At 39.8% G+C, this 27,741-nt stretch overlaps 1 protein-coding gene across 2 annotated transcripts in view; it reads right to left on the reverse strand.

Annotated features, from left to right (window-relative positions):
• Eps-15 (Epidermal growth factor receptor pathway substrate clone 15) overlaps positions 1 to 27,741 on the reverse strand; it is a 555,588-nt gene that overhangs the window by 67,139 nt on the left and 460,708 nt on the right. For both annotated transcript variants that reach the window (XM_067145864.2, XM_067145865.2), the window contains exon 17: positions 15,527 to 15,594. In XM_067145864.2, coding sequence (XP_067001965.2) covers positions 15,527 to 15,594 — 68 coding nt within the window. The remainder of the gene's footprint in view (positions 1 to 15,526; positions 15,595 to 27,741) is intronic.

Raw genomic sequence — 27,741 nt, forward strand, 5'->3', positions numbered from 1 at the left:
CCATCTAATGTTAAGAGATTTGTAGGTAGGACTTCCTTTTACTATGGAAATGGATTTAGATTTGTTGACATTGATTGTTAGGCCAATTTCTTCAAATCTCTTGATGGCCATTTCAGTGATCTTTCTAGCTCAAGTCTCGTTTTTTGCTACAATCGACGTATCATCAGCAAAGCCTAGAATGGTTACGTTAGGAAGACCCGGCATTATACAATATCCATGTTCTTCCTGGAACTGTCTTGATGGAAGTTCTTCTAAAATGTGGTCAGTTGCTATGTTGTAAAGCGCCGGTAACAAGGGAGAACCCTGCATTATGCCTTTATTGAGACCAATTGGTTTGGTCTTCTTGTGATGGGATTCTATTTGAGTAGTATTATTACATTGTAGTGCCATTATTCGATCAGACAGTTTTGATAGGGCGCGGGAGGAGAGGGCATTCTTCAAGTGTTTATGCCCTACGTTGTCAAAGGCCTTCGTCATATCCAGGAAAACCAAGTTGCAGTTGACCTTTTGGTATTTGGCTGATGTCAGAAATTACATCAAGTGTTTATGCCCTACGTTGTCAAAGGCCTTAGTGATATCCAGGAAAACCAGGTTACAGTCGACCTTTTGGTATTTGGCTGATGTCAGAAAAGATTCCAAGATGGAAGTGTTGATATGAGTGCCAGCAGAGTTTGTGAAGGCACGTTGATTTTCATTAAAGCTCACATAGCTATGTAGTCGTGTATCAAATATGCGCTCTATTACTCTTCTCACTAGTGAATGGATGGTTATTGGTCTCCAGTTATCTAGATCCATGGGGTCTCCTCCCTTATGGATAAGCACGGTTCTAGCTCTTTTAAAAATCTCAGTCACCAGTGTTCTTGTTAACATGGTTGTTGCAATCAATGCTATAATTTTGTAACACATGTCATGATTAAGTGCCCTCATCGATATATGATCTGGGCCAGAGGATGTGTCAACGGCTATTTTCTTGATTGCATACTCTACTTCTTGTTTAGAAATGACAGTGTTCATTGTATCTTCTAATTCTACATATTCTGCTTCAAATGTGTGTGAAGTATACATTGATCTTTCCAAATCATTGGGGATTGAAACACAAGAGGAAAAGTAGTGGTGTATTTTATTTATATCTACCTTACACACCTCTTTAGTGTCACCGATTGCCACACGTACTGCTTTTCATTTCTGGTTGTAGTATAGGAGGTGTTTTTTTTTTTTTTTTTTTTTTTTTGTATTCGTACTTCTCACGGCGCTTTAATCTCTCTCTCTTGGTCGACCTTTCTGGATTGCTTGACTGTGTAAATTTACGTTGATTATTAAGTAACTTTTTCCTCCGCCGTATCTCATAAAATTGAAATCCCGAGTGTTTTGGACTGGGAAGCTGATGCATGGCTTTGGATAAGAATTCCATGAATTCTTTGACATGATTACAGAAGTCATCGTCATTACCGATATTCTGAAATTCCAACTTAAATTTTTCCATTGTTTCTTTGTATGTCTGTGTGTTTTGATTTTGTGTAAACCTACTGTGATTCGTTATGCCTGGCGTGTTAATATTTTCGTTGGTATTACCTGGTCACAAGATATCACTATCATTTGCAAGGGGTGCACGACCACTTCTTGCTGATTTCCATTCGGGCTGCTTAGCTAACAGTGCAGTTCTATGTTCTTGATGCTCACTCCTAGCTTCCCTTTATAGAGTTTACCACAATGTGGACAGGCTGTGGCGTTAACAGCTTCATCCGTGATAATCTGAGTCGTGTTAGGTGATTCGTACAAGGGTTCCATTTCAGGATGTTATAGCACCCTTATTCGCAAGAATGGAATTAATAATGGCACAGCATTTAATATAGTCGTACAGTATATTAAATTATGGTGTTATGATCACTAATTTCCAACTGGGTAATTTGCACAAATCACCATAGAAAATGAAATCTAACAGACATAGAACAGTATCAAAGCGTTGACCATATGATGGGTAATACGGACATGGGACCTCACTGTACTTGGTTAAAGGAAATGGACACTTGAGTGGTCAGATTTTCATTCATCGTTATATCTTGATGGTGTGACTGAGGATATTAAATATGTCTTTAATTGAACACGCCAGTACTTATCAAGTAAATATTAAGTAAATTTAAAAAGTCTAAATGAACTGCATATCGAAAGATAACCTATACGAATATTATGCAGGACTTTGAGATCTGGTGACACTATCTTTCAGCTGCATGCGATTTACGTAACTTTTTTCAGTAAGTGCATAAGCCATGCTTAACTGCTGAACTTCCATGAAACAAGTATTTTTGAGAATGAAACATTTTGAACATTTTTGAATCAGTCTAAAAAAAAATTCAATTCTTCTGGAGCCACCTCCTCATGGAACTGCTGGAGGTTCCACACCATGGATAATCTTCTCTGTCCACATCCACGTTTCCATTCTATCTTGCCTTCTATGATCAGCTATACATGGCTGTATTTTGCCATTTCAGAAAATATGAACAAAATACTGCAGGTTGCTTTCATGTGTTTAGTGTGGGTTAATATTTTGCATAATTTTCTGACAACAGAGTAACTCCTCTTTGGGGATAGGGTCAACACATGGGATCTTCCTATTCTGTGGTCCTTCTACATTCTACAGTCAGTTCGATGATGAAGCCCTTTGAGACCAACCTTCAACAATGAGGATAACATTTCACAATGCATCAACACGTTTCTAATCAGAGATCGCATTTGTTCTGATTTCAGAAATACACTTCTTGCAACGTCAATTCTCATATGATTTCATCTGAATCCCTTTCTTGTGTTAGTTATCATCCAAAATATTTTCCATCCTGGATAACAGTTATCACCAACATCATCCCAAAAGCACTATTATAATTATCATACACAGTCTATAGCAATATAAAAGTGTAAACATACCTTCCTGACACTGCTGTGAGGCTACGGAACATGCTCCCAGTAGATAATAATTCATCTTTGTGTAGCACATTTAACACAACTTGCCATAAATTCTTCCAGAGTACATTCAGTTGACTTTAATGATGTATGAGTGAATGATATGTGAACAAAATTAAACATTTTAAATTAAATGCATATTAAGTCATCCATTCAAAGTTGGAAAATATTCAAGATCAGCCATTTGTCCTTGCTTGGCTAAGTGGTCAGCACATTAGTCTTCGGTCCAGAGGGCCCCAGGTGTGATTCCACGTTGAATTGCATATGGACTGAGATGTTCATCTTGATACACTTCTCCTCATCCACGCATAACACATCACACTACCAATCACCACAGAGGCATGCAATATTGAATGCATCCCTCCATATAGGGCTGGCATCAGGATCTCTCTCTCTCTCTCTCTCTCTCTCTCTCTCTCTCTCTCTCTCTCTGGTCATCAGCCATGAGGCTGGTTGGCAGCAGCTCTCCATTCTTCAAGCTTCTCTGCTTTCCTTTTCAGTTTGTAGTAGGAGTCACATCTCATGTCATCTAATATTTTCATCATTTACTCTAATCTTGGTCATCCTCTATAACAATTCTTTCCATCTGTGCAACCCCCCATTATTTTCTTCAATAACCAATCATGTCGAAGTATATGGCCTATTAGATAATGCCACCATCCCTTTTTTTGTCATAACAACACATCTCCCTCCTGCTCTTCTTAACACCTCTTCATTTGTGACCATTTCTCGCCAACTAATTTTCAGTAATCTCCTATAGCACCAAGCTTTAAAAGCAAGTAGTCCCTTTTTCCCCTTTCACCTAATGCCCAAGTTTCACTTCATATTAAAAGCATTTTTAGCTTGAGCAATCCTACTCATCTCATGACTACTTCGTCCATCACCCGTGATTTTACTTCGTAAGTATGTAAATTCAGACACTTCCTGTAATGCTTCATTTCCCAGTTTTCCCGTTACGGAAGCGAAGTTCGAAGTATGTTTATTGAACTTCGCGGGAGGTGGAAGATATACAGCCCGCAAAACTCAATGACGTACGCAGCGAGTGACGTAGCTGCCTTGGATGTCCTCTACATGACTATATATGGTCGTGTTCCAGCCTACCTGCAAAAATGTATTTTGCGTTAAAATATCGCTATTTTGACACTGCCATCGTAAAGACCATTATAATGGATGCAACCTGTCAACATTTCAGGGAAATCCACCGTATACTTTAAGAGTTATAAGGGTAGATAATACCCATGTTCTAGATACTTCCACTCAATCAGGTATAAAAGGAGGACGACCCTGACTACAAATTCAGTATCTGTCACTCCACCGTGTCTGCAGCACGGGTGACGGGAGGAGCGCTGTGAGTGCAGACCGAACCTATAATTGGAAAAGTCTTTGAAATCCGAGTGATGGGACTTTGTTATTTTCTTCAAGTGTCGCGTTGGGACTTTGCTATCCGGTGACTATTGAAGGAACTTAGAATTCTCGTGAGTGTCAAGACTTCTGTAAGTACCACGTTTGAACTTATATTTTGAACTTGTGCTTTCATGGATCAATTTCAGGAACATAGAAATTCTTTGAGTGTGTAAGTTGGACTTGTATTCTATGACAAGCTGTGTCAACGTGAACTTTCGTGTGAATGGTATGATTTTTCTTCCAAGTACCACATTGAACTTATGACAAACTGTGGAACTTAAGGTATTTTTAAACACTGCGTTCGATTGTGAAAATATGAAATATTTTCCGAGTACTGCATCAGGACTTGTGCTTAGGCTCGTGTCAACATGATAGACTGTGACAACTTAGAATACACATGCCATGTTCCGAGGGAACATAGAACATTCTAGCGTTATAAGTGAACTCACAATTTACGGAGTTAGACTTTTTCCAACTACCATTCTTCTTTAATGATTATTTACTTTGCTTATCGACGGAATAAGACATTTTCCGAGTGCTATTTCATTTACTAAGCTCATTGCAAATGTACCAATGTGTTCCGAACCTTCATAAACTGTACATTAACAACTGTGGTGACTATAAATGGCAATCCTATAGAACATTCTAGTTTACTGTGCCTGTGCTAGTAAGCTCACGTCACGAACTTAACATTTTACACATTAATTCTACCAGTACAAGGTCAAATATTTAATGCAATTATCCTGTTTTCCAAGTGACTGTTTAGGAATATTTTCGATTCAATGAAGTGTCTGAATCAAGGATTTAGTAACACTTGTCACATTTCATTGTACGAGTAGATGCAATCATTGAAAGGTCATATCTATTTAATAGTGCCACAAATAAATGGAGTGCCATACAGGGACTTGCACGTGAATCACGTCTTAAAAATCAAACCCCGGAACGTGTGCGTCCAGAACTTCGAGAAATTCCAGAAATTCAAGAAATTCCAGAACTTCAAGAAATTCCAGAACTTCACATCCAGGCGGGCGTGGCTCCTACCCAGGCCATATCCAGTACCATCCCAGGACCTGGAGTTATCAACCGGCCACGACACTTCAATCCTACTGTATGAAGGTGATATTAACTTTTCAATGATCAATAAACTCAGATTATCCAAAAAATCTCTAAGTTCGATGAACTATACCCCTCTCTGTACCAACTCCAATGGTTTTTTTTTTGTTAGGGGCTTTACGTCGCACCGATACAGATAGGTCTTATGGCGACAATGGGATAGGAAAGGCCTACGAGTTGGAAGGAAGCGGCCGTGGCCTTAATTAAGGTACAGCCCCAGCATTTGCCTGGTGTGAAAATGGGAAACCATGGAAAACCATCTTCAGGGCTGCCGATAGTGGGATTCGAACCTACTATCTCCCGGATGCAAGCTCACAGCCGCGCGCACTCCAATGTTTTAAGCTCATCAATTTAGTGTCAAGCACCTCTAAGATAAACATCTTTTCCTGGTACAGTATGTTTTATTTTTCATCTACTGCCTACTAACATTTTTGTTTTATCTTCATTAATTTTCATGTTATATTCTTTCTTCAGTATTTTATTCATCATATGAATAACCATCTGTAAATCTTCCTCACTCTCTGTATTAATGATAGGTATGTCATCAGCAATTCTGGTGAATCAGTCAATCAATCGATCAATCCGGGCCCTGGGATGGCGCTGGATATGGCCTGGGTAGGAACCACGCCCGCCTGGATGTGAAGTTCTGGAATTTCTCGAAGTTCTGGTGGCAGATTCCCTATCTGTTGTTTTCCTAGCCTTTTCTTAAATGATTTCAAAGAAATTGGAAATTTAATGAACATCTCCCTTGGTAAGTTATTCCAATCCCCAATTCCCCTTCCTACAAATTAATGTTTGCCCCAATTTGTCCCCTTGAATTCAAACTTTATCTTCATATTGCAATCTTTCCTACTTTTAAAGATGCCACTCAAATTTATTCGTCTACTAATGTCCTTCTACACCACTCTCCGCCGACAGCTCGTAAAACTAGGCCTCATACACGTTAAGTGCCAACTCCAATAAACTGATAAACTGAGAAAAATGCCAAGATTTAAGATCAGTGATTTAGTTGGGAAAAAAATTACAGAAACTTACTTTCTTAAATCAGTAATTATAGGATATAAACTTCATGGTTTTGATCCGTATTGAATTGTGATCACAATAATAATTATTATAAAATTAATGTCGTATGGTCCACCTCTTCCAATACTATATTATGCAATATTATTGAATGACATTACTAAACTAGGGACTAGTTTCGGCCTTGGCTCGCCATCATCAGCCTTAATGTAATACATCTAATAAATAAATAAATAAATAAATGTAAAAACACACAACTGACATGAAAATGATTGTAGCGGGTTATCTCATCAATTTGCCAAATGTAGATTGGAAAGGTAATGCGAACGACAGGAAGCATGACCAACAAATGGAAAATAAGTTCATATGGGAAGGACAGCTGATTCAGAAAGTGATGGAATCAACTAGAGGAAAGAATATTCTGGACATGGTGCTGGTAAAACCAGGTGAGCGCTACAGAGAAACTGAAGTAATAGATGGTATTAGTGATCACAAAGCTGTTTTTGTTGTGGTTAAAAATAAATGTGATAGAAAGGAAGGTCTTAAAAGTAGGACTATTAGGCAGTACCATATAGCTGATAAAGCAGGCACGAGGGAGTTTTTAAAAAGTAACCATGATCGGTGGAAAACGGTAAATAAAAATGTAAACAGACTCTGGGATGGGTTTAAAGCAATAATTGTTGAGGAATGTGAAAAAAGGTTCATACCTGTGATAAGGAATGGTAAAGAAACACTTTACTATAATAAAGAAATAAAGAGACTAAGAAGAAGGCGCAGACTGGAAAGAAATATAGTTAGAAATGGCTGTGGAAATAAAGAAATTGAAGGAACTTGCTACGAAATTTAATCTAGCAAAGAAGTCAGCTAAGGATAACATGATGGTAGGCATAATTGACAGCCATAAAAAAGTGAGAAATGGAAGGGCATGTATAGGTACTTTAAAGTAGAAACATGTTTCAAGAAGGACATTCCAGGAATCATTAATGAACAAGGGGAGTGTGTACTTGAGCATCTTCAAAAAGTAGAAGTATTCAGTCAGCAGTATGTTAAGATTGTTGGTTACAAGGATAATGTCCAAGTAAGGGAGGTGACAAATGCTAAAAAAAAGTATTAAAATTTACCTGTGATAACAATGACACTTACAATAATATACTAAAGTTGAAAACTAGAAAAGCGGCTGGAATTGACAGGATTTCTGGAGATTTATTAAAGACAATGGGTTGGGATATAGTACCATATCTAAAATATATGATTACTGTTTGCATGAAGGAGCTATACGAGATGAATGGAGAGTTGCTATAGTAGCCCCTGTGTATAGAGGACAGGGTGTTAGACAAAGTTGAAAATTACAGGCCAGTCAGTTTGACATGCATTGTATGTAAGCTTTGGGAAAGCATTCTTTCTGATTATATTAGACATGTGCGCGAAATTAATAAATGATTCGATACAAGGCAGCTTGGGTTTAGGAAAGTTTATTCCACTGAAGCTCAACTTGTAGGATTCCAGCAAGATACAGCAGATATCTTGGATTCAGGAGTTCAAATGGACTGTACTGCGCTTGACCTATCTAAGGCATTTGATAGGGTAGATCATGACAGACTTGACAAAAGTGAATGAATGGGTCACTCAGAGAATTAGAATAGGTGAAGTTTTATCTGACCCTGTCTTAATAAAGAGGGGAATTCCTCCAGGCAATATTATTGGACCTTTCTGTTTCGTTATATATATATATAAATGATATGATTAAAAAAGTGAAATCAGAGATAAGGCATTTTACGGATTATGTTATTCTGTACAGTGTAATAAATAAGTTACAAGATTGTCAGAAACTGCAAAATGACCTCTATAATGTTCTGAGATGGACAGTATGCAAAGGTAAGATGATAAGCAGGGTTATATGTCAGGTTGTGAGTTTCACAAATAGTCCTCTCAGTTTTAATTACTGCATTGATGGGGTGAAAGTTCCCTTTGGGGATCATTGTAAGTACCTAGGTGTTAATATAAGGAAAGATCTTCATTGGGGTAATCATATAAATAGAATTGTAAATAAAGGGTACAGATCTCTGCACATGGTTATGAGTGTATGTAGGGGTTGGAGTAAGGATGTAAAGGAGAGGGCATGTAAGTCTCTGGTAAGACCCCAACTAGAGTATGGTCCCAGTGTATGGGACCCTCACCGGGATTACTTGGATTCAAGAACTGGAAAAAATCCAAAGAAAAGCAGCTCTATTTGTTCTGGGTGATTTCCGACAAAGGGGTATGTTACAAAAATGTTGCAAAGTTTGGGCTGGGAAGACTTGGAAGAAAGGAGACGAGCTGCTCGACTAAGTGGTATGTATACAATAACGAAGTTTTATTATGAATCCACCTGTTCAATACATTATAATGTATATATACATATATACATATATATACATATATACATACATTATAATGTATAATATAATGTATTGAACAGGTGGATTCATAATAAAACTTTGTTATTGTATATCAACAGATTTCAATATGGATTAAAACATGAGATTAGTCACTTGCAATAAGTGGTATGTGTTACAATTTGTAAACTTCACCATATAGATCCGTATTGATACAGTTTAAATTTTAATATTGAATGTGTTTTCACTTTTAAAGTGTATTGATTGAGTGGATCATTAAACCTAACACTAGTTCTTAATTTATGTGGTATGTTCCGAGCTGTCAGTGGAAAGATGGCATGGAATGACATTAGTAGACGAATAAATTTGAGTGGTGTCTTCTAAAGTAGGAAAGATCACAATGTGAAGTTGGAATTCAAGGGGACAAATTGGGGTAAACATTAATTTTTAGGAAGGGGAGTTAGGGATTGGAATAACTTAGAAAGAGAGATTTTCAATGAATTTCCAATTTCTTTGCAATCATTTAAGAAAAGGCTACGAAAGCAACAGATAGGAAATTTGCCACTTGGGTAACAGCCCTAAATGCATATCAGCAGTGATTGATTATCGTTCTCTGGTAGTACTTCCTCCTCAAATGGCAAAACCATTTAGCTCTGGCTATAGTTTCAGGGATAGGTTGCTCTACGTGCTTGGTAATAAATCCCCTTTATCCCTTCTAGGTACCAAACCACTGTTCTCAAGACCATCACCTCCACAGCTTGAAGTTTATTGATGTCTCTGCCAGTTAAGAGTGTTTCACAACTGCAGGTAGTTATCAGTAAACAAAAACATTTGTGCATTATTACAAATTTCAAAAAGACTTGTTTATGCCGGAGGAGCTTCCTAACTAGGTTGTAAAAATGTGCTTCTCAATATAATGTTATTGGATTTACGTTCCACTAACTACTTTAATGGTTTTTGGAGACGCTGAGGAGTCTGAATTTAGTCCTGCAGAAGTTCTTTTAAGTGCCAGTAAATCTACCGACACAATGCTGACATATTTGAGCACCTTTAAAAATCACCAGACTGAGCAGAATTGAACCTGTCAATCTGGGGTCAGAAAGTCAGCGCCAGAACCGTCTGAGCCACTCAGCGCGGCAATGTGCTTCTCTCTGAACTCTATTTGCAATTTCAGAAGTGGCTCCCCATTTTCTACTACCATGCAACCTTACGGTAAACTACAATGGACCGAGCTCGATAGCTGCAGTCGCTTAAGTTCGGCCAGTATCCAGTATTCGGGAGACAGTAGGTTCGAACCCCACTGTCGGCAGCCCTGAAGATGGTTTTCCGTGGTTTCCCATTTACACACCAGGCAAATGCTGGGGATGTACCTTAATTAAGGCCACGGCCGCTTCCTTCCCACTCTTAGCCCTTCCCTGTCCCATCGTTGCCATAAGACCTACCTGTGTCCGTGCGACGTAAAGCAAATAGCAAAAAAAACTACAATAGTGGATGAGTGGTATGGTGTCGCATCGGGCTCTGGATCCAAAGGTTATGGTTCAAATTCAACCCATTCAATCCATTCGGCACTTCATGTCGTACAATGTCAGCATGTAAAAAGTCTCTGGTGACACATTTGGTGTTTGTAAGATAAAATGAATTAAAACTCAATCAATGGTCGCCCAACAGAGATCTGTTTCTCTACCACCTAGTAGAGTAAAATAGAACACTGAAACTAACATGCAGCCAGCCCAAATGACAACACATCAAAATCCAAGCACACGGTAGCAGAGGATATACGACTATTATTATTATTTATTCTTTCTAGCATTGTTCCATCTGTGGTGGTGGTGATCTGTACAATAGGCTACAGAGCATTTTAGGTAGCATATTTTTTTGAATATATTATTCTTATTGTTCTACTACTTTTGCACTTCCTATCAAGTATGGCCTCTTATAACCACATCATCTTCAAAGGCAGGAGTTTTATACTTATTAAGTCATTTAGTATTTAATAATTATTAATATTTCATTATAATTACTCTATTACAGCTACGAATGAAAGAGGTGACAAAATACTGCTTGACTGTACAGCAGGCGCAGCTCCACAATATGATCTGTAGACCTGCAGAACCACCAGAATGAAAATATAATACAGTGATTAGCGATACTATCCTTCATATCGAGTGTTGATATTGAGTCAAAGATCGATCCCCATACAGATACTGATGATCGAGCAACCCTGTTTAGATCTGTGAATGACAGAACATAGGAGATCACACTTAACTACAGCTTTCTTCTGATACGTGGCTAGGAGTCACTCACAAGGTTCCGTATGAACTGCACGCCTACCAGCATGGCTGGGCTATTCGCATGTGTCGCCGAGACCATAAAGTTTGCAGTTAATAACAGTGTAAATAGAGAACTTTTAAAACTGTGTGGATATTGATATGGTTTCAAATTCTTACTACAGTATATTTGTGATGCTTCTGTTCAGTAGAAAGAAAGCCAAAATACCTTAAATACAGGAGGAATGCATGATCAAAGAGGATGGTTGTGATTAAATAAGACAAAATCAAAATACTGTTCATGTTAAGTCTTCAAACAACGTACTTTAAAATTGGGGGTATGTCTATTTGTCTCTCTTTTGTGTATATGGCCAGTACTTAAGCATAATTCTATCGAACGACCAAAAACATTCTCTCTCGTACGAAGCGAAAGAGCAAGTTCTTAGGCCTACAAGTAATCATGAATATGTTTCTCCGTAATGGTAGTGAATTTTCCCAAGTTAGGTAGTCATGAAAATGAAAAGAGAAATGTTAGTACCATCAGATGATGTTCCCCCTCCATTATGAAAGCCGGTTCACAAAGATGTATGCAGGTCTCGGAACCTCTATAAATATGAGTGTGTCAATACTAGATCAACATTTTTTCAATAAGCAGAAGAGAGGCTTTATTTTTTAAACTTTTTAATTGTTCTTTTTTATAAGGTTATTTCAATCGTCGATGTCCCTCGAAATCAGGGTCTTACAAATTGAGAAGCACGTCTACTACTACTACTACTACTAAAATGATTTTATTCCTTCCCTGAACGGGGATGCAGGCCTCTTAGTTGGTAACGCCGTCTCTCAGGCCAAAAGATTTGTTACGGTGAAGGAGATGCTCGGAGGAGGTGGGGGGGTTGGCCGTCATGGCCTATACTAGAAACTGTCTCAGCATTCGCCTTAGTGCAGGAGAATGGAAAACCACAGAAAGCCATTCTCAGGACAGCCGACGGTTGGGGCCAGCCGTGACGTCCAGCCATGTCCCGTCTCCCAAATACAGAGGCGTAGAGCCACAGTAGAGCTGTGGCCACCCCTCCTCTGCTCGGTTGGCTGGTCAGAGTGCAGAGCTGTTGGACCACGGACCAGCCGTGGCCACTTGTAGGCCAAGATCCACTCCGCATCCACTGACCGAGTACATCTAGCTTTATTTTTTTACGTACATTTTGGGGAACTTCACACTGAGAGGACGTGGAGTAAAGCGTTTCCACGGAGTTGGAGGATGGGTGCACACGAGCTAAGTTGGCACTTCCCGTATGCAATACGAATTTAGATGTGTCTATTACACTTACTGCAATGAACTGGGCGTCACAGAGCAAACCACAAACTTAACAGCACAAGCCGCCACTGTTATACAGTTTCATTTTGTCTCAAATTATTATGGATATCCACAGTCTGTTTGAACACTATTTTAGCAGTGTCCAAACAACGTTGACCTTATTCACTAACAAAGATGGAATCTTTTTGCAATGTATTCCCATAATTTACACCTTTGTATACTTTCATAAACTTCTATTATTATTATTTAGCGTATGATGCTACAGTGGGCAATTGACTATGTACAAGTTATAATTTCTATGATACTTCTATGATACCCATGAAGATCAAGATCACATCTTTTCCTTCCTTCCTTCCTTCCTTCCTTCCTCCCTCCCTCCGACCCAGTGTTTCTCCATTATCATCCTAACAACAAATACTAGGCCAGCTGCTGCCCTGTTACTTTGAAAATCATAAAGTTCTTTTTCAAGTTGAAGTTTAATGATAGTTCTCAATCTCTATTCTATTATTTTCTGTCCAGGTGAGAAGTATTACTTCTCTTTTTATTTTTATTTTTCTTTCCAAATAACCTCATTCTGCAGTTTTCAACATGGAAGTAGGTGGTACTAAAATTAAGAAAGTTTCCTTATATCAATACATAACTAGAGAAGGTCTTTAATTTGGAACCATCACATTATATGAAAACAAGGAGTATCTTTCTTCAAAGAAGATTGTAACAGTGAAAGTGTTTGCCAAATATCCATCAGTCATAGTATGAAGAACTGAGGGCCTGTACTACGACTGTCAGATAAACAGCCAGATGCGTAGGCTGAAGTTTTGCAAACTAGAAGTTAAGTACTTCCTTGCGTGCTACCAACGAACGACAGTATTGTTATGCAGAAGATATATTTTTATTGCATTGGTAATACGGTTAATGAAAATATAGTGAAATTTAGCGTGGTGGTATACGTGTTCCCTGGTGTTTTTGTTTGTTTAGCACTACTCCTTTTGGAATTGTATTACTAGAGTACAATATCAGAGTCTTATTAAGCTGTAATGTGGAAGTTCAGGTCAAAAACAGAATTAGGACTGAAATCTATACATACGAAGAAATGTTAAAATTAATTAGCTATAAAATAAAACTCAGAAATTGTTGTAGACAATAGAAACACAAATTGTAACTTGGACACAAAAGTTAAGATACAGGTTATGTATCTTACCAAATAATTCCCACTACAGGGTATAATTTTTTATATTTTTTACGATCAGACATCATCAACGTACTGGGGACCCGAAAGGGTCAAACTAATTATGTATGCAGACGACATGACGCTGATATCCAGGGATCCCACGTATATACAGACTGCATTCAATAACCTCAGAGCATGGGTGGATAAAAACTCGCTAACCATCAACAGTGCTAAGACAAAAGTTATGAAATTTAGAAGGGGAGGAAAACTGGCAACATATGACGTTTTCCGTAACGGAAATGAACAACTCGAGATCGTGTCATCATTTAAATACCTGGGTATCACACTGCAGACCACAGGCTCAACCTTCACACTGCACATAAAGGAAAAAGCAGCGGCAGCAACCAAAGCAATGTACGAGATCCCCAAGCCGGAGAACCTCTCAGTGAACACTGCAATGGCACTATTCAAGCTTAAAGTGGCCCCGGTAGTTACGTATGGGATACAATTGATATGGCACAAACTAACTGTTTCAAACATGAAAAGAGAGAATCGAATGGCATACATAATGGCAGACGAAACATTCTTTCTGGAAGACATCAAACAAACATTCGGGCTACCAGACACCGCCGCATCGACTGCCATCTTTAAAGAAAGGAGATACCTGAAGGTTTCTACGAAACGGAAGTTATGAAGAACAGTGAATGGAAGGCCCCAAACTACAAACTACGCCATGTATACACACGCTTCGGTGCCCACGGATTCCATGGGAAAATATGCCTAAACAACAGATTTCTTGCCCCAAACGAAGAATGTATCTGCCGTCTCTGCGGAATGACGTGTCCTAGGTACCACCTGATGAACTGTACTGAACAAACACAACGCATCAGCACACTTACCAAAGACTGGTAACAAAAAAAACAATGAAGTGATGTACCAAAAGAAAATAATGACAAATTGTAACTTTTAACACATATGTACACATTGTGTTTAATTTCAATAAATAATATTTTTTATGATGATGCGCGTTATGGAGAAGGTAAAGTTTATATTCATAATTAATGCCACTGCATGCGGCGTAGGATCATTAATTTTATTTTGAATTCAATTTATTGTTGCTTATTTAATAAGTAGGCCTAGTTAGTTTCTGTTTCCAAGACAAGGTTAGAGTATTAACCAGCAAGCATTTATCTCACTTTATTATACACATACTTATTAGCAAGTTGTTATGAAATCAAAGAATTATAACCTTAACATCCTAATTCGGTGAACGAATCACCATGAACAAGGGCGTAAAACTGTGCGTCGCCTATAGATTTGGAATAGAACCCAAGCTTTTTACACACACACACACACACTAATGATTAGGAAATATGTACTATCACCTCTAGTACCCTACCGAGTAACATTTAGAAGGTAAAAATATGTTGGACTATTGGAACTTGAGCCCATAAATAACTGCATGGCAGCATCAAACGATGTTGCCGTAATGATTACGGCTACCTAAGGAACTTGCTGTTGAGTTGCTTGCGTGCGACTCAAAGTCAGTACCAACAACTTGCTACCTTGGGAAATGTTTAAAAATTCTGTGATAGCTGGACTGGAAGCATCATATATGTTATAAATATATACATAGATTATATTACAACAAATTTTTTGTATAGCATCGTGCACATATAGATTCATCTTGAAGTGTAGCCATCTTGATTCTTACAGTGGCGTCCCCGATAGGAGCAAGGTCCTAGATAAGAGCGATAACTGTCTCTCCATCTTTGGCATAGCTAAACTCAAGAATATTCTCCCAGATTGCACATAAATGAAAGTTGTATGCGTTTTCAACCTAACTTCCAGATAAATGTGCAAACCGCTACATGATGCAAAAGCTGTTCAAAATATGATAGAAGTAACTTACATCAACTGGCGTCTTAGCTCCAGAACGGTTACCTCCATCTCCAAATGGGTCAAATGGATCATTCTTGGCTGAAATAAGACAAGAATTCATAAAATAAAAAATATATAGAATAATTAATATTTTCTGTTATTTGCTATACCCTCTTTTCTTCAGTGTGTTCATGCTTTGTTTAATTATCTTCAGAAACCATGAAATATACAAGATGAAATGAATAATAGAGCACAGGATGGTTTTAAATTACACATCACTTCCAAACAAATTTCAATTTACATTTTACTTTATGTTGCACAGCCACAGCATGTCATGTGGCATGGCGACGATGGGATAGGATAGGGCTAGGAGTAGGAAGGAAGCGACTGTGGTCTTAAGGTACAGCCCCATCATTTGCCTGGTCTGAAAATAGGAAACCACGGAAAACAGTCTTTAGGGCTGCCGACAGTGGGGTTCGAACCCACTACCTCCCGAATGTGAGCTGACAGCTACATGACCCAAACCACCCAGCCACTCGCTCGGTCGAACAAATTTCATCACGGGTATTGTTGGCATGAATATTGTTTCTTGCCCTACAAAACTCCTCTGAAGATATTAAGAATGCTTGACAGCTATGGTGAGGTAGCAATAGGTGTCTTTGATATGATTGTGAGAATGTCACTGAACTGTACAGTGGGCAACCATCAGCAATGGGAAATAACTTTGAATGTGTTCACAGCATGTATGTATGTATGTATGTATGTATGTATGTTTGTACAAAGGGAGTCGTTCTAAATTGTACTGAGGAGGAATCAGCTGGAAGTGTTACAAAAATTATTTAAAATTTCACCCACAAATTTTTGTTTTGAACACTTGTTTCAAAACATTTCTGAACTCGAAGAAAGACAAATATAATTTACATGAGATGTACATCACTGTGGTTGATACAAAAATTCCTTTTCTGGACATAGTCACAGTGATAATTAAACCTGTTGCAAGTTTTATGACCTGGAGACTTAATGTCAGTCATGAGATTGGAAATCCAAATTGAAACCTCAGAAACAAACATTTTATGTGAACACAGGTGAAGGTAATGTTATGATGGAAATTTTCTTTGATGCTCAGGATTTTTTAAGCAATGAATATGTTCTAGAATGGAGAAATCTAAACAATTACATGTATGAGATGTGCTTGGAACTGTCAGCTGTTGATGGAGCTCTATCTTGTAGTTCAATCCAATGATTGGCCAGTTTGGATGCAGATGCCTCGGAATGCCTGCGTCATTGTTCAGAGTGTGTCTCAGGCTGCTTCACGGCTTTGTATAGTTATTTCAAAGTAAAACAGATTAATTTTATATGTGAGACAAAGAATTCTCTGCTTTTTTGAAGGTATCTTCTCAGCAACAGAAGTGAACTCCTTTTGTATACGAATAGCTTCATTGCGATGATATAGATGTTGATTCCCATAGGGCACCTGAAATATTTGTCCTGAATGAGTAAATTTTGGTATTAGCTTCATTACTTGCTTCATTACACTGTTAAACAGACCTGGTGGTAGGATGATGAAGTCCAACAAGCTATCAAGGAGAAAAAGGTAGCCTTTAAGGCTTGGAAGACACGCCTGGATACTGACCTTCAGAGATATAAACTGCTGAAATCAGCAGTGAAAAGATCGTTGTTACCAGCTTGACACACCAGCAAGAGAAAATAAAGTTTATTGCCTTGCGATGTTCCATAACCGTTCAACCCAGGACATTGGATATGTCATGCATATCAAGGGAACTGACAACAAATTACTACAGGACCAACAAGCTATCCTTCAACGACGGTCAGAGTATTTTGCAGATATCAGCAACAAAGAATTTGATCATCCACCGATTGCAAGTTCTGATCTTGTCTATGGAACCGTGCCTTTGATTATGGCAGAGGAAGTAATGATTACCATAAAGAAGATGAAGAATGGAAAAGCAACTGGCCCAGATGACATACCAGCAGAAATCTGGAAAATGCGTGGCAAGCCCGCTGCAGAATTCCTTGCCACACTCTTCAACCAGATCATCAAGAACAAACTTCCCCATGCATGGACAATTAGCATGACAGTTCCAATTTGAAAGGGTAAAGGAGACGTGAGCGTCTGCTCAACATACCGCCCTATTCAACTCTGGACCTAGAAAAAGCATTCAACCGAGTCCCACATGATCTCATCTGGCAAGCTCTTCGTAGTCATGAAGTTCCGGAAAACGAAGTAAGCTGGGTACAACTTATATATCACAATACAATTAGTGTGGTCCAGAGTCCAGCTGGAATCTTCCCGCCCTTTTGATATCACCGTGGGTGTACATCAGGGCTCAGCTCTATCATCATTATTACTCATCCTCTGCTTGGATACAGCAACGGCTGACATACAGACATCGCATCCCGGGACCCTTCTTTATGCGGATGATGTGGTACTTGCCCAACAAACACGCCTTGGACTCCAATGCCAGACACAAGCTTGGAGCGACAAATTAGCCTTAGAAAACTCCACCTCAACACCCAGAAAACCGAATACCTAGAATGTGGCCCCCAAACTAGTGGGACCATAAGGATCAATAATCAAGACTTGCAGAAAACCATGCATTTTAAATACCTAGGGTCGGTTGTCACTGTGATGCCACTTTTGATACCCGAGTGCGGGTAAATGAAGCTTGGCTCAAGTGGAGACAAGTTACCGGAGTCCTCTGCGATAAAAAGATGCCTCACCATCTAAAGGCAAAAAATGTACAAGACCGTGGTACACCCAGCAGCTATTTACGGGGCAGAATGTCGTCCAATGACAAAAAAAGCATGTGCAGACTCTTCATACAATGGAAATGAAGGTGCTTCGATGGACTCTTGGACTGAGTTGATGTGACACATAGCAAAAGGCAGATGTTCGACAAAGGCTTGGCAACGCTCCAATTGTGGAGAAAGTGAGGGAAGTGCATGTCCGCTGGTACAGTCATGTTATGAGAAGGAAGGATGGCTCACTTGCTAAAACAGCTCTCCAAGTTGATCCCGGAGGAATACAACCACATGGAAGGCCTTTGAAGTGGCGGACTGACAATATCAAGGCAGACATGCACGATGTCGGTTTCAAACCTGAAGATGTCAGCAATAGAACGAAATAGAGGAGACGTAGCAAAACAGCAGACCCGATAGTTTGGGATAAACACTAGGAGAGAGAGAGAGAGAGAGAGAGAGCTAGCTTCATTACAAAACATTCATTTGTTTTCAGCAAAGATATTATGATTATGATGCTTGTTGTTTAAAGGGGCCTAACATCTAGGTCATCGGCCCCTAAAGGTACGAATTGAGACTAAATGCAATGACAAATTAAAAGTACAAAATCCTCCACTGACCAGAATTAAAAACATGAGGATGATGAATGAAGGGATGGATATGAATTTAAAACAACCAGTGGATCCGACCCACAATGCCTCACATTCACAGAAACTGGCATAAAACAATAGTATTACTGACCAAGGGACTGCTTCTATAGCATAATACTGAATCAATGATGCTTGTAGTCTAAAGAAGTCCAAAATCCAAGTCTTCAGCCCCTTATAATGGTACTTATCACTAGGAAAGTAGAACCATGGTATTTGTCATGTTACGGTACTAATTAAAAGTAGCGTAGACTCATGGTATTCCACACATTAAGGTACTACTCAGAGGTAATGAAATTCGCACATGTAATACAGACCTATGGTGTTTCGCACATTGCGGTGCCATTTACAGGCAATGCAAACCTATGGTGTTCATCACATACGTGTACTAACCACAGGGACTCGCACTATCCCGTGGTGTTAATCACAAAGAGGGTACTTATCATAGGCAAGTTGGCCCCGTGGTGTAGGGGGTAACGCGTCCGCCTGTCACCCGGGGGCACCAGGTTTGATTCCCGGGTGGGTCAGCAGTTTTTAATTATAAATGATTAATATACCTGGCCTGGGGACTGGGTGTTTGTGTCGTCCTTAATGTTCCTATTCTCACATTCAACACTCTACACTTCCTCCATTCCAATTACATACAGGTTCATATCACATGGTGCAAGTAAGGGCAAAAGATCTCTATAGGTCAACGCCCTGAACAATTAGCATTTCTTTCATTAAAAAAAAAAAATTATAGGCAAGTCAGAACCCTGGTGTCGCTCCTAAAGTGGTACTAATCACAGGTACTGTAAAAGCCGGCAATGCACTCTGTTACTACTTATCACAAATCTATTTTGCATCTAAGATAGTGGTACTACGCGCAAGTAAAAGTGACCCATGGTGTTCCCCGCGTGGTGGTACTAATCACAAATAGTTTCATGGTTCTAATACCTTGGTCGCCCCTTTTAGTCACCTCTTACGATAGGCAGGGGATACCATGGGTATATTCTTCATCTGTGTCACCCACCCACAGGGGGTTCAGCAAAGACATATAAAATGGTTAGCTATTTGCTGCTTAGAGGTAGAGGTTGCTTGGTTACAATTGGATCAAAACAAAAAAATCTTTTAGTCAGTTTATATACCGGAGGTGACCGTTCCAGTAACTTCTTGAACAAAGCTACCACTCCTCTCAGACAATCTGTGCGAAACACTACCGTTCCAGTAACTTCTTGAACAAAGCTACCACTCCTCTCAGACAATCTGTGCGAAACACTAATCATTTAATCCAGAAGTGCCACGAAGTGCTGCTCTTGCAGCATAACCTACGTCAACTTTAGATGAAGGCATATTTTCTTTACTATCTAGATTAATTTTGAGGACGTTTTCTGAAGACTGCAATGACTCCCAAACTTAACAAACGGTGTCATTACATTTTTCATTGTTACTATGACAGATTCATATAGGAATGGTGCAAATGAAGGATCCATCTGAAACAGTTTTATGAATGGTTCTAAATCTCTAACAAGTGATAATAAAAATGATAACTTGGCCTTGAGAAGCTTGTCTTTAATTTGAAGTTGATACAAGTTTGAAGCCATTACAGTTTGGAATTTTCTTGTATCGTTTTGCTCCTTCCACATATTTGTCAACATTGGGTAGGACATCTTTAGCACGTTTAATGACTTGAATTTTCAAGCCATCATATAGCACAATATTTCAAAGGAAATACGTTTGAACCCAAATGTGTATAATCAGCACTTCTAGAAGGAACATAGCAAAAAAGAAGTGAAGAGAACGAAGAACTGTGCAATATCTCATTGGGTTTCTTCTACTGCCACTTATGAATTGTGAACTGTATGCAAGCCACAAATCCAATATTCTCCAAAATAGGAGCATCTGGATCATCATCTAATAAATTATTCATATCCTGAAGGAACATTTTATTAAGATTTGGACCATCCATTGAAATTTGTACAAGTTTTTTTTATACACTACACTCTCAGCTATCTGGCTTAATGTGGTGGAAGGTCAAGTGGATAACAAAAAAAACGGATGGACCGGAGTTCTATAAATACTCTCTTCCAAACCCAGCCATACCACTGAAAACACCTTTTTTAATATCAAAACCCAATTGTATTAATATTTTCCGAGTTCTTATGTAGTACATGATAGTTATAAGTGTTTGCTATATTTGCTCATACTGTACTGCATGTTTCAAAAATTATATAGGAAATATAAAACAATCTGCATTGTAATGTACCGTACCGTAATTTCTCTGAATTAAAGATTTTTCTTTTCCTCAGTACGCATTTTTAAGCTATCTTTGGCTTCACACGAACACTGAACATTGGCTTTAGTTAAGCCATATTTTCTGTAGTATTAATAATAATAATAATAATAATAATAATAATAATAATAATAATAATAATAATAATAATAATAATAATAATGTTATTTGCTTTACGACCCACTAACTATTTTTTAAGGTTTTCAACGACGCCGGGGTGCCAGAATTTAGTCCTGCAGGAGTTCTTTTACGTGCCAGTATATCTATCGACATGAGGCTGACGTATTTGAGCACTTGCAAATACCACCAGAATGAGCCAGGATCGAACCTTGCAAGTTTGGGTCAGAAGGCCAGCGCCTCAACCGACTGAGTCACTCAGCCCAGCAGTTTTATTTATTCTTATATCATGTAATTTGTTTCATCTCATTACCTCCTCTGATGAGGGTGACGTCAGGAAGAGAATCCAGACGTAAAAACTCACTACGAAGATTCATCTCACTTCATACTCGATCCCGTGGAGAAAAGAGATAAACCATACAGTTTTATTTATCGTATATTATGCAATACTAATACAAAAGAATGAAAAAGAACCTAATGGCCAGTCATTTGTCTCCGTCAGTTGAGCAGTAGGCCTATCGCACAGTAAATCTAATCACTGCTTTCATTTGAATTATCATTGTCTCATGCCACCAACTTCCCTCTTTGCTGCTACCGGTGTTGTCATCCCAAATAACGTCAACTTCACTGCCATCAAGAGCATCCGAGATCCTGGTCTTTTTTAAACTTTTAAAATTAGACAGTTCCCGATTACAGAATACAAACAGTGAGAATCTATTCAAAAATGGTTTCTACAGATGGTCTCTGTATTTTCCCAGCTGGTATATGTGTAGCAGAAGCCAGCCCTTCTGAATAAAGCCGTGTTGTAGAAAGCATGCCAACCCAATAGCTGATCACTAGCAAATGTTACGAGTTATACCTCCAAAATTGATACATTATAACTTTATAACATTGTAACAATTTATGTATTGAATAAGGTGGACCCAAAATTATAATAAAAAGTTGTAATCTTGGTTCAATGCAGACAAACAATGAAGTTTATTAATTTAAAAAAGGTGATACATAGTGACTGGGAGCATTCTTTGGATAACTGCAGCTGTTTGAAAGTCAGACCTTTATTTTTATGTGTATTTCATGCTAGTTCTCTACATTAATCACACCAGGGTTACCTAAATAGCTGTAATTGAAGTGGAAAGACCACACTGTTTAGGTGCCCGGATAGTGCCAGATGTTCAATGATGATGATAAATAAATAAATAAATAAATAAATAAATAAATAAATAAATAAATAAATAAAAAATAAATAAAGACATAAAACTGACATCATATTATTTGGAAAGAATGTTGATAAGTAAACAATTGTTATAATTGGATTGTTTTTATCAAGTTTTAAACCTACTTCTAAAAAAAAAAAAAAAATACCTATATTGGCCTGAGTTACAGGATATTAAATGATCTTGCCTGCTATATTAATGGCAGCAACTCTGAAAATTTTTGAACTGAAGTAAATTCATGTCCTCTTCCAGAGATGGTGCAGCTCTTTTTCAGGCACGCCCCCAATGGAGGCGAGCTGCATGTACGATTTTACCACATACTAACCTTCCTGCCATTCTTAAATCTCTGGCAGTACCGGGAATCGAACTTGGGCCCACGAGAATGGCAGCTAATTGTGCTAACCATTACACTGATGGACATTGTTAACTATAAAACACAGACATATCACAGAACTGACGTGTGCTTGCAATGTGCAGGTCACACATATGAAACTGTTCATGTATTTGTGAGACATCATCAGAGCTGCAGTACACTACGGAGGTGAACATTTCTAAACTAAAAAACAGACGTACCACATGATTTTGATGTGTGTGTTCAATGCGCGTGTCGGATGTACGAAAATATTCACCAATATGTGTAATGTCATCGGAGCTGCAGTGCGGCCTGTACCCACTTTGAAGCGGAATCTTTTTCCTCTGACGAATTACGTTGGGAGGGATCTTATATTTGAGCTTTCATTTTTTATTTTCCTTGTCTCGAAAAGTCACAGGGGTCTAATACACGAGGAAATACGGTATTTGGCTCTAGGATTAAATCCAATCAAGAACTGGAAAAACATATTATTGACAGTATATTGTCTCAGGATTGGAAACTCTGCAAAGCTCTAATCAAATGCATTTCTCATCCAGCTTTATTGTGTCTTTGGTGGCAATTAGAACTACTGTAATGAAATACACCCACTGGCTAAAAAAGTGAAACACTGCATATTTTAGACAAAAAATTAACACCAGTCCATTTTCAACATGGTAAAAATAATTTTTTATTATTTATCGTATGATGAATCTATGTACACACATGCATTTACACTGACTGACAGAGCAAATGCAACACCAAGAAGGAGTGGTCAGAACTTTATGCCAATTGCAGGGTAGACTGACGTCACTGTGGTATGCTCATGATGTGAAATGCGCCGCTGTGCTGCGCACGTAGCGAACGATAAATGGGACACGGCGTTGGGGAATGGCCCACTTCGTACCGTGATTTCTCAGCCGACAGTCATTGTAGAACGTGTTGTCGTGTGCCACAGGACAAGTGTATAGCTAAGAATGCCAGGCCGCCGTCAACGGAGGCATTTCCAGCAGACAGACGACTTTACGAGGGGTATGGTGATCGGGCTGAGAAGGGCAGGTTGGTCGCTTCGTCAAATTGCAGCCGATACCCATAGGGATGTGTCCACGGTGCAGCGCCTGTGGCGAAGATGGTTGGCGCAGGGACATGTGGCACGTGCGAGGGGTCCAGGCGCAGCCCGAGTGACGTCAGCACGCGAGGATCGGCGCATCCGCCGCCAAGCGGTGGCAGCCCCGCACGCCACGTCAACCGCCATTCTTCAGCATGTGCAAGACACCCTGGCTGTTCCAATATCGACCAGAACAATTTCCCGTCGATTGGTTGAAGGAGGCCTGCACTCCCGGCGTCTGCTCAGAAGACTACCATTGACTCCACAGCATAGACGTGCACGCCTGGCATGGTGCCGGGCTAGAGCGACTTGGATGAGGGAATGGCGGAAAGTCGTGTTCTCCGATGAGTCACGCTTCTGTTCTGTCAGTGATAGTCACCGCAGACGAGTGTGGCATCGGCGTGGAGAAAGGTCAAATCCGGCATTAACTGTGGAGCGCCCTACTACTAGACAACGCGGCATCATGGTTTGGGGCGCTATTGTGTATGATTCCACGTCACCTCTAGTGCGTATTCAAGGCACGTTAAATGCCCACCGCTACGTGCAGCATGTGCTGCGGCCGGTAGCACTCCCGCACCTTCAGGGGCTGCCCAATGCTCTGTTTCAGCAGGATAATGCCCGCCCACACACTGCTCGCATCTCCCAACAGGCTCTACGAGGTGTACAGATGCTTCCGTGGCCAGCGTACTCTCCAGATCTCTCACCAATCGAACACGTGTGGGATCTCATTGGACGCCGTTTGCAAACTCTGCCCCAGCCTCGTACGGACGACCAACTGTGGCAAATGGTTGACAGAGAATGGAGAACCATCCCTCAGGACACCATCCACACTCTTATTGACTCTGTACCTCGACGTGTTTCTGCGTGCATCGCCGCTCGCGCTGGTCCTACATCCTACCGAGTCTATGCCGTGCGCATTGTGTAACCTGCATATCGGTTTGAAATAAAAATCAATTATTCGTCCGTGCCGTCTCTGTTTTTTCCCCAACTTTCATCCCTTTCGAACCACTCCTCCTTGGTGTTGCATTGTCACTGTCAGTCAGTGTAGTTTAGGATAAATGTGCATAGTCACAAGTCCGTACAATACTATAACTCTAGGTCTAGCATTTTGACCCAATCAACTGCTTCATCGGATGTGCGGTGAATGTCCATTAGCGTTCCTTTGAAAGCTCGAATTGGGCAGTCAGCAACAATGTGGTGGATTGACTGAGAAGAGACACCACAATCACAATCTGCAGAGCTAGTCCAACCCCATTTACACAACAGAACCACATCTGCCTTGTCCAGTTCTTATTCGATTGATGATTCTCCACTGTCGTCTTGGAAGATCAAATCCTTGTACTCGTTTGGAAGGATTCTCAGCTAGATGTTTGTTCACTACTGAAGACTGATCCCACTGGGTGTACCATTCTGTTGGTTATAAGAATGGATATTTAACGCTGATAAAAGATTGCGCAACAGGACGCTAACTGTGAGGGCGTGATGCTATATGGAGAGCGGGAATCGAGAAGGGGATTCCCGAGGCAAGGCGTGGTCGTGTGCGATAAAGAAAGAATATAGGAGGAAGAAAGAAAGAGAGATGGGTGTTGTCTGGGGGAGAGACGTGCCACCCTAACAGAGAATTTCAGCGGGAACTGACAGGCTCACCACGCTATGGAAATTGAGGCATAACTCCTATATTTGAAGGTTTTACAAGAAAGTAATAGGATGGGAATCAGTACCAGAATTTTCCGAAGCCATAGATGCCTCAAAGTCTATTAATATATAATTGAATAAGTAACTATGTGGGAGGTCGACTGCCGTGAGAAAATGTTTCGAGGCCACATACCAATTTCAAGTTGTTTCCCGGGACTTCCCAGCGAGTCGCGTGGGTTCCTGGATTCTATAAGAGCAAGGAAGGTGGAAGGAGGTGATCAGTCCATGATAAGACCGCTGTCCGTGTGTGTCGCGTTCTGCTGATGCTCGCGCCAGAAACCTTTGCTTATGATAAAGAGGGTGATTACTTTAATACGGTTGTGCTAAGGTTTATTCAGTGAATCGGTGATTCATAAACTTTCCAGTAACTATTCAATCGCATGATTGTATTTAGACGCTTTACAAGTGAGGTCGCAAGTGCCTAATTAACCGACTGTAGACAATGCCGTACGTGTAGACTTCATCATGAAGAGGTACGGGTAACCACGTAAATATAGTGTGAGGTGCGGACGAAGTGCAAGTATAAACTAAAGTCATTTGTGCTATTCTTGCTATACGTATGGGTATGAATCAGTCAAGCATGAGATAGTGACAATTTGTTTGACTGATTAAGTTGTTGATCTCAGATAGTAGATATTGCCTATATACATTCGTGCGCGACTAAGTAGATGAAGGGGAACGATGACTTTAACGTCGCGGATCGCCAGTACTGATGTTTGCATCGAAAATTAAATAAAAGTACAGGGAATGCTGTGCTGTTAATAAATTAGGCATTTCATTCCAGTGAAGACTCGTGCTGTGTTTCGAGAGACGTGTGATACGAGACCTGCCGACCGCAACCTCAAGAAGAAGGCCTCATGAACGAGCCATCCCTCAAGAAGACGGCTTCATGAACGAGCAACCCATGGAGACTGGACGCAGAGGATCGACCCAGGACCACATCGCTACCATGATGGGCTGAGCAGGCATTGCTTAACCCCGACGGAGGGAGAAAGGAGGTCTCCAAGATGATAGATAAGTGAACAATAATTAATATATATGTGTAGGGTTGGGGGGTTGTTATGCAGAAATACGGTGATTAATTTGTAAAAATAGTAAGGAGTAGGATTACGGCACATTAGGCCATTTATTAAGATATTTCCTTTATATAATCTAGGTTAGGTATACACAATTGTATTTTGATTGTCTATAGGTAAGCAAGGATTAAGGTAGCATATGATAGTATGACGGTACACATAGTCGTAGGGAAGCTTAGGCACGAGCTTAGATCAATGTTTCTTAGTGCCCGGCCTCTGTCGATATCTGCTTGTATTTATAGGTTAATCATGATAGAGTACCCTTATGCGGGGAGGGGAATACGACTGCACAATGTAGAGCACGTATGCGGCCAGGATTTAATTGTTTACTCCATGTTTAGATTGTGTTGGATTGAATGTGAGGGTAATGGGTATAACCCGTAGGCGATGTCACATATATTTGCGACCCTTGCTACTATGTCAAGCTAGGGCTTGAACCCATGACTTGAGGGTTAACTGGAACACGTCGCATTAGGCGGACGGCGAGATGGATATGTATAACAATGTGTAATACTCCAGGTGGTAGAATCGAGACCCAGGGCGGTCTGTCACGGACGTTGGATAGTGCAGACACGTATGTTGATTTCCTCACTCATTTTATTGTGGCGATTTTCGTCATGTATTGAGATAAGGTTAAGGTAGAGTAGAGCTCTGCATGTTTGAAACTGGGTTATGTTTTTGTTTTGTTTGTGCGAGGGGCTTCACGGCCCAGGCCTTGGAGGTCGTTTACCTTGCCTGCACAGTGGGGAGGCTCGCAGCCATTTTTAAAATACAAGACGAGGGCTGGAATTCCTTCCCGCAGGCGAGACAAGCATGTGCGAGGGTACATTCATTCATTCCCTCTTTCTCTCATACTTTATTTAACTTTGTTTATAATGGTAGGGCGGTAGATGAAACGAGGCACTAAGAAAACTTGTTTAAGCCGTAAATTTTGTAAATATAATGTTTGTTTGAATGGACCTTGGTTCATATCCACAAAGGAGTGATATTTCATGCGAGATTAGAAAG

Source organism: Anabrus simplex, chromosome 4, assembly GCF_040414725.1.
Source record: "Anabrus simplex isolate iqAnaSimp1 chromosome 4, ASM4041472v1, whole genome shotgun sequence".
Classification (NCBI taxonomy): domain Eukaryota; kingdom Metazoa; phylum Arthropoda; class Insecta; order Orthoptera; family Tettigoniidae; genus Anabrus; species Anabrus simplex.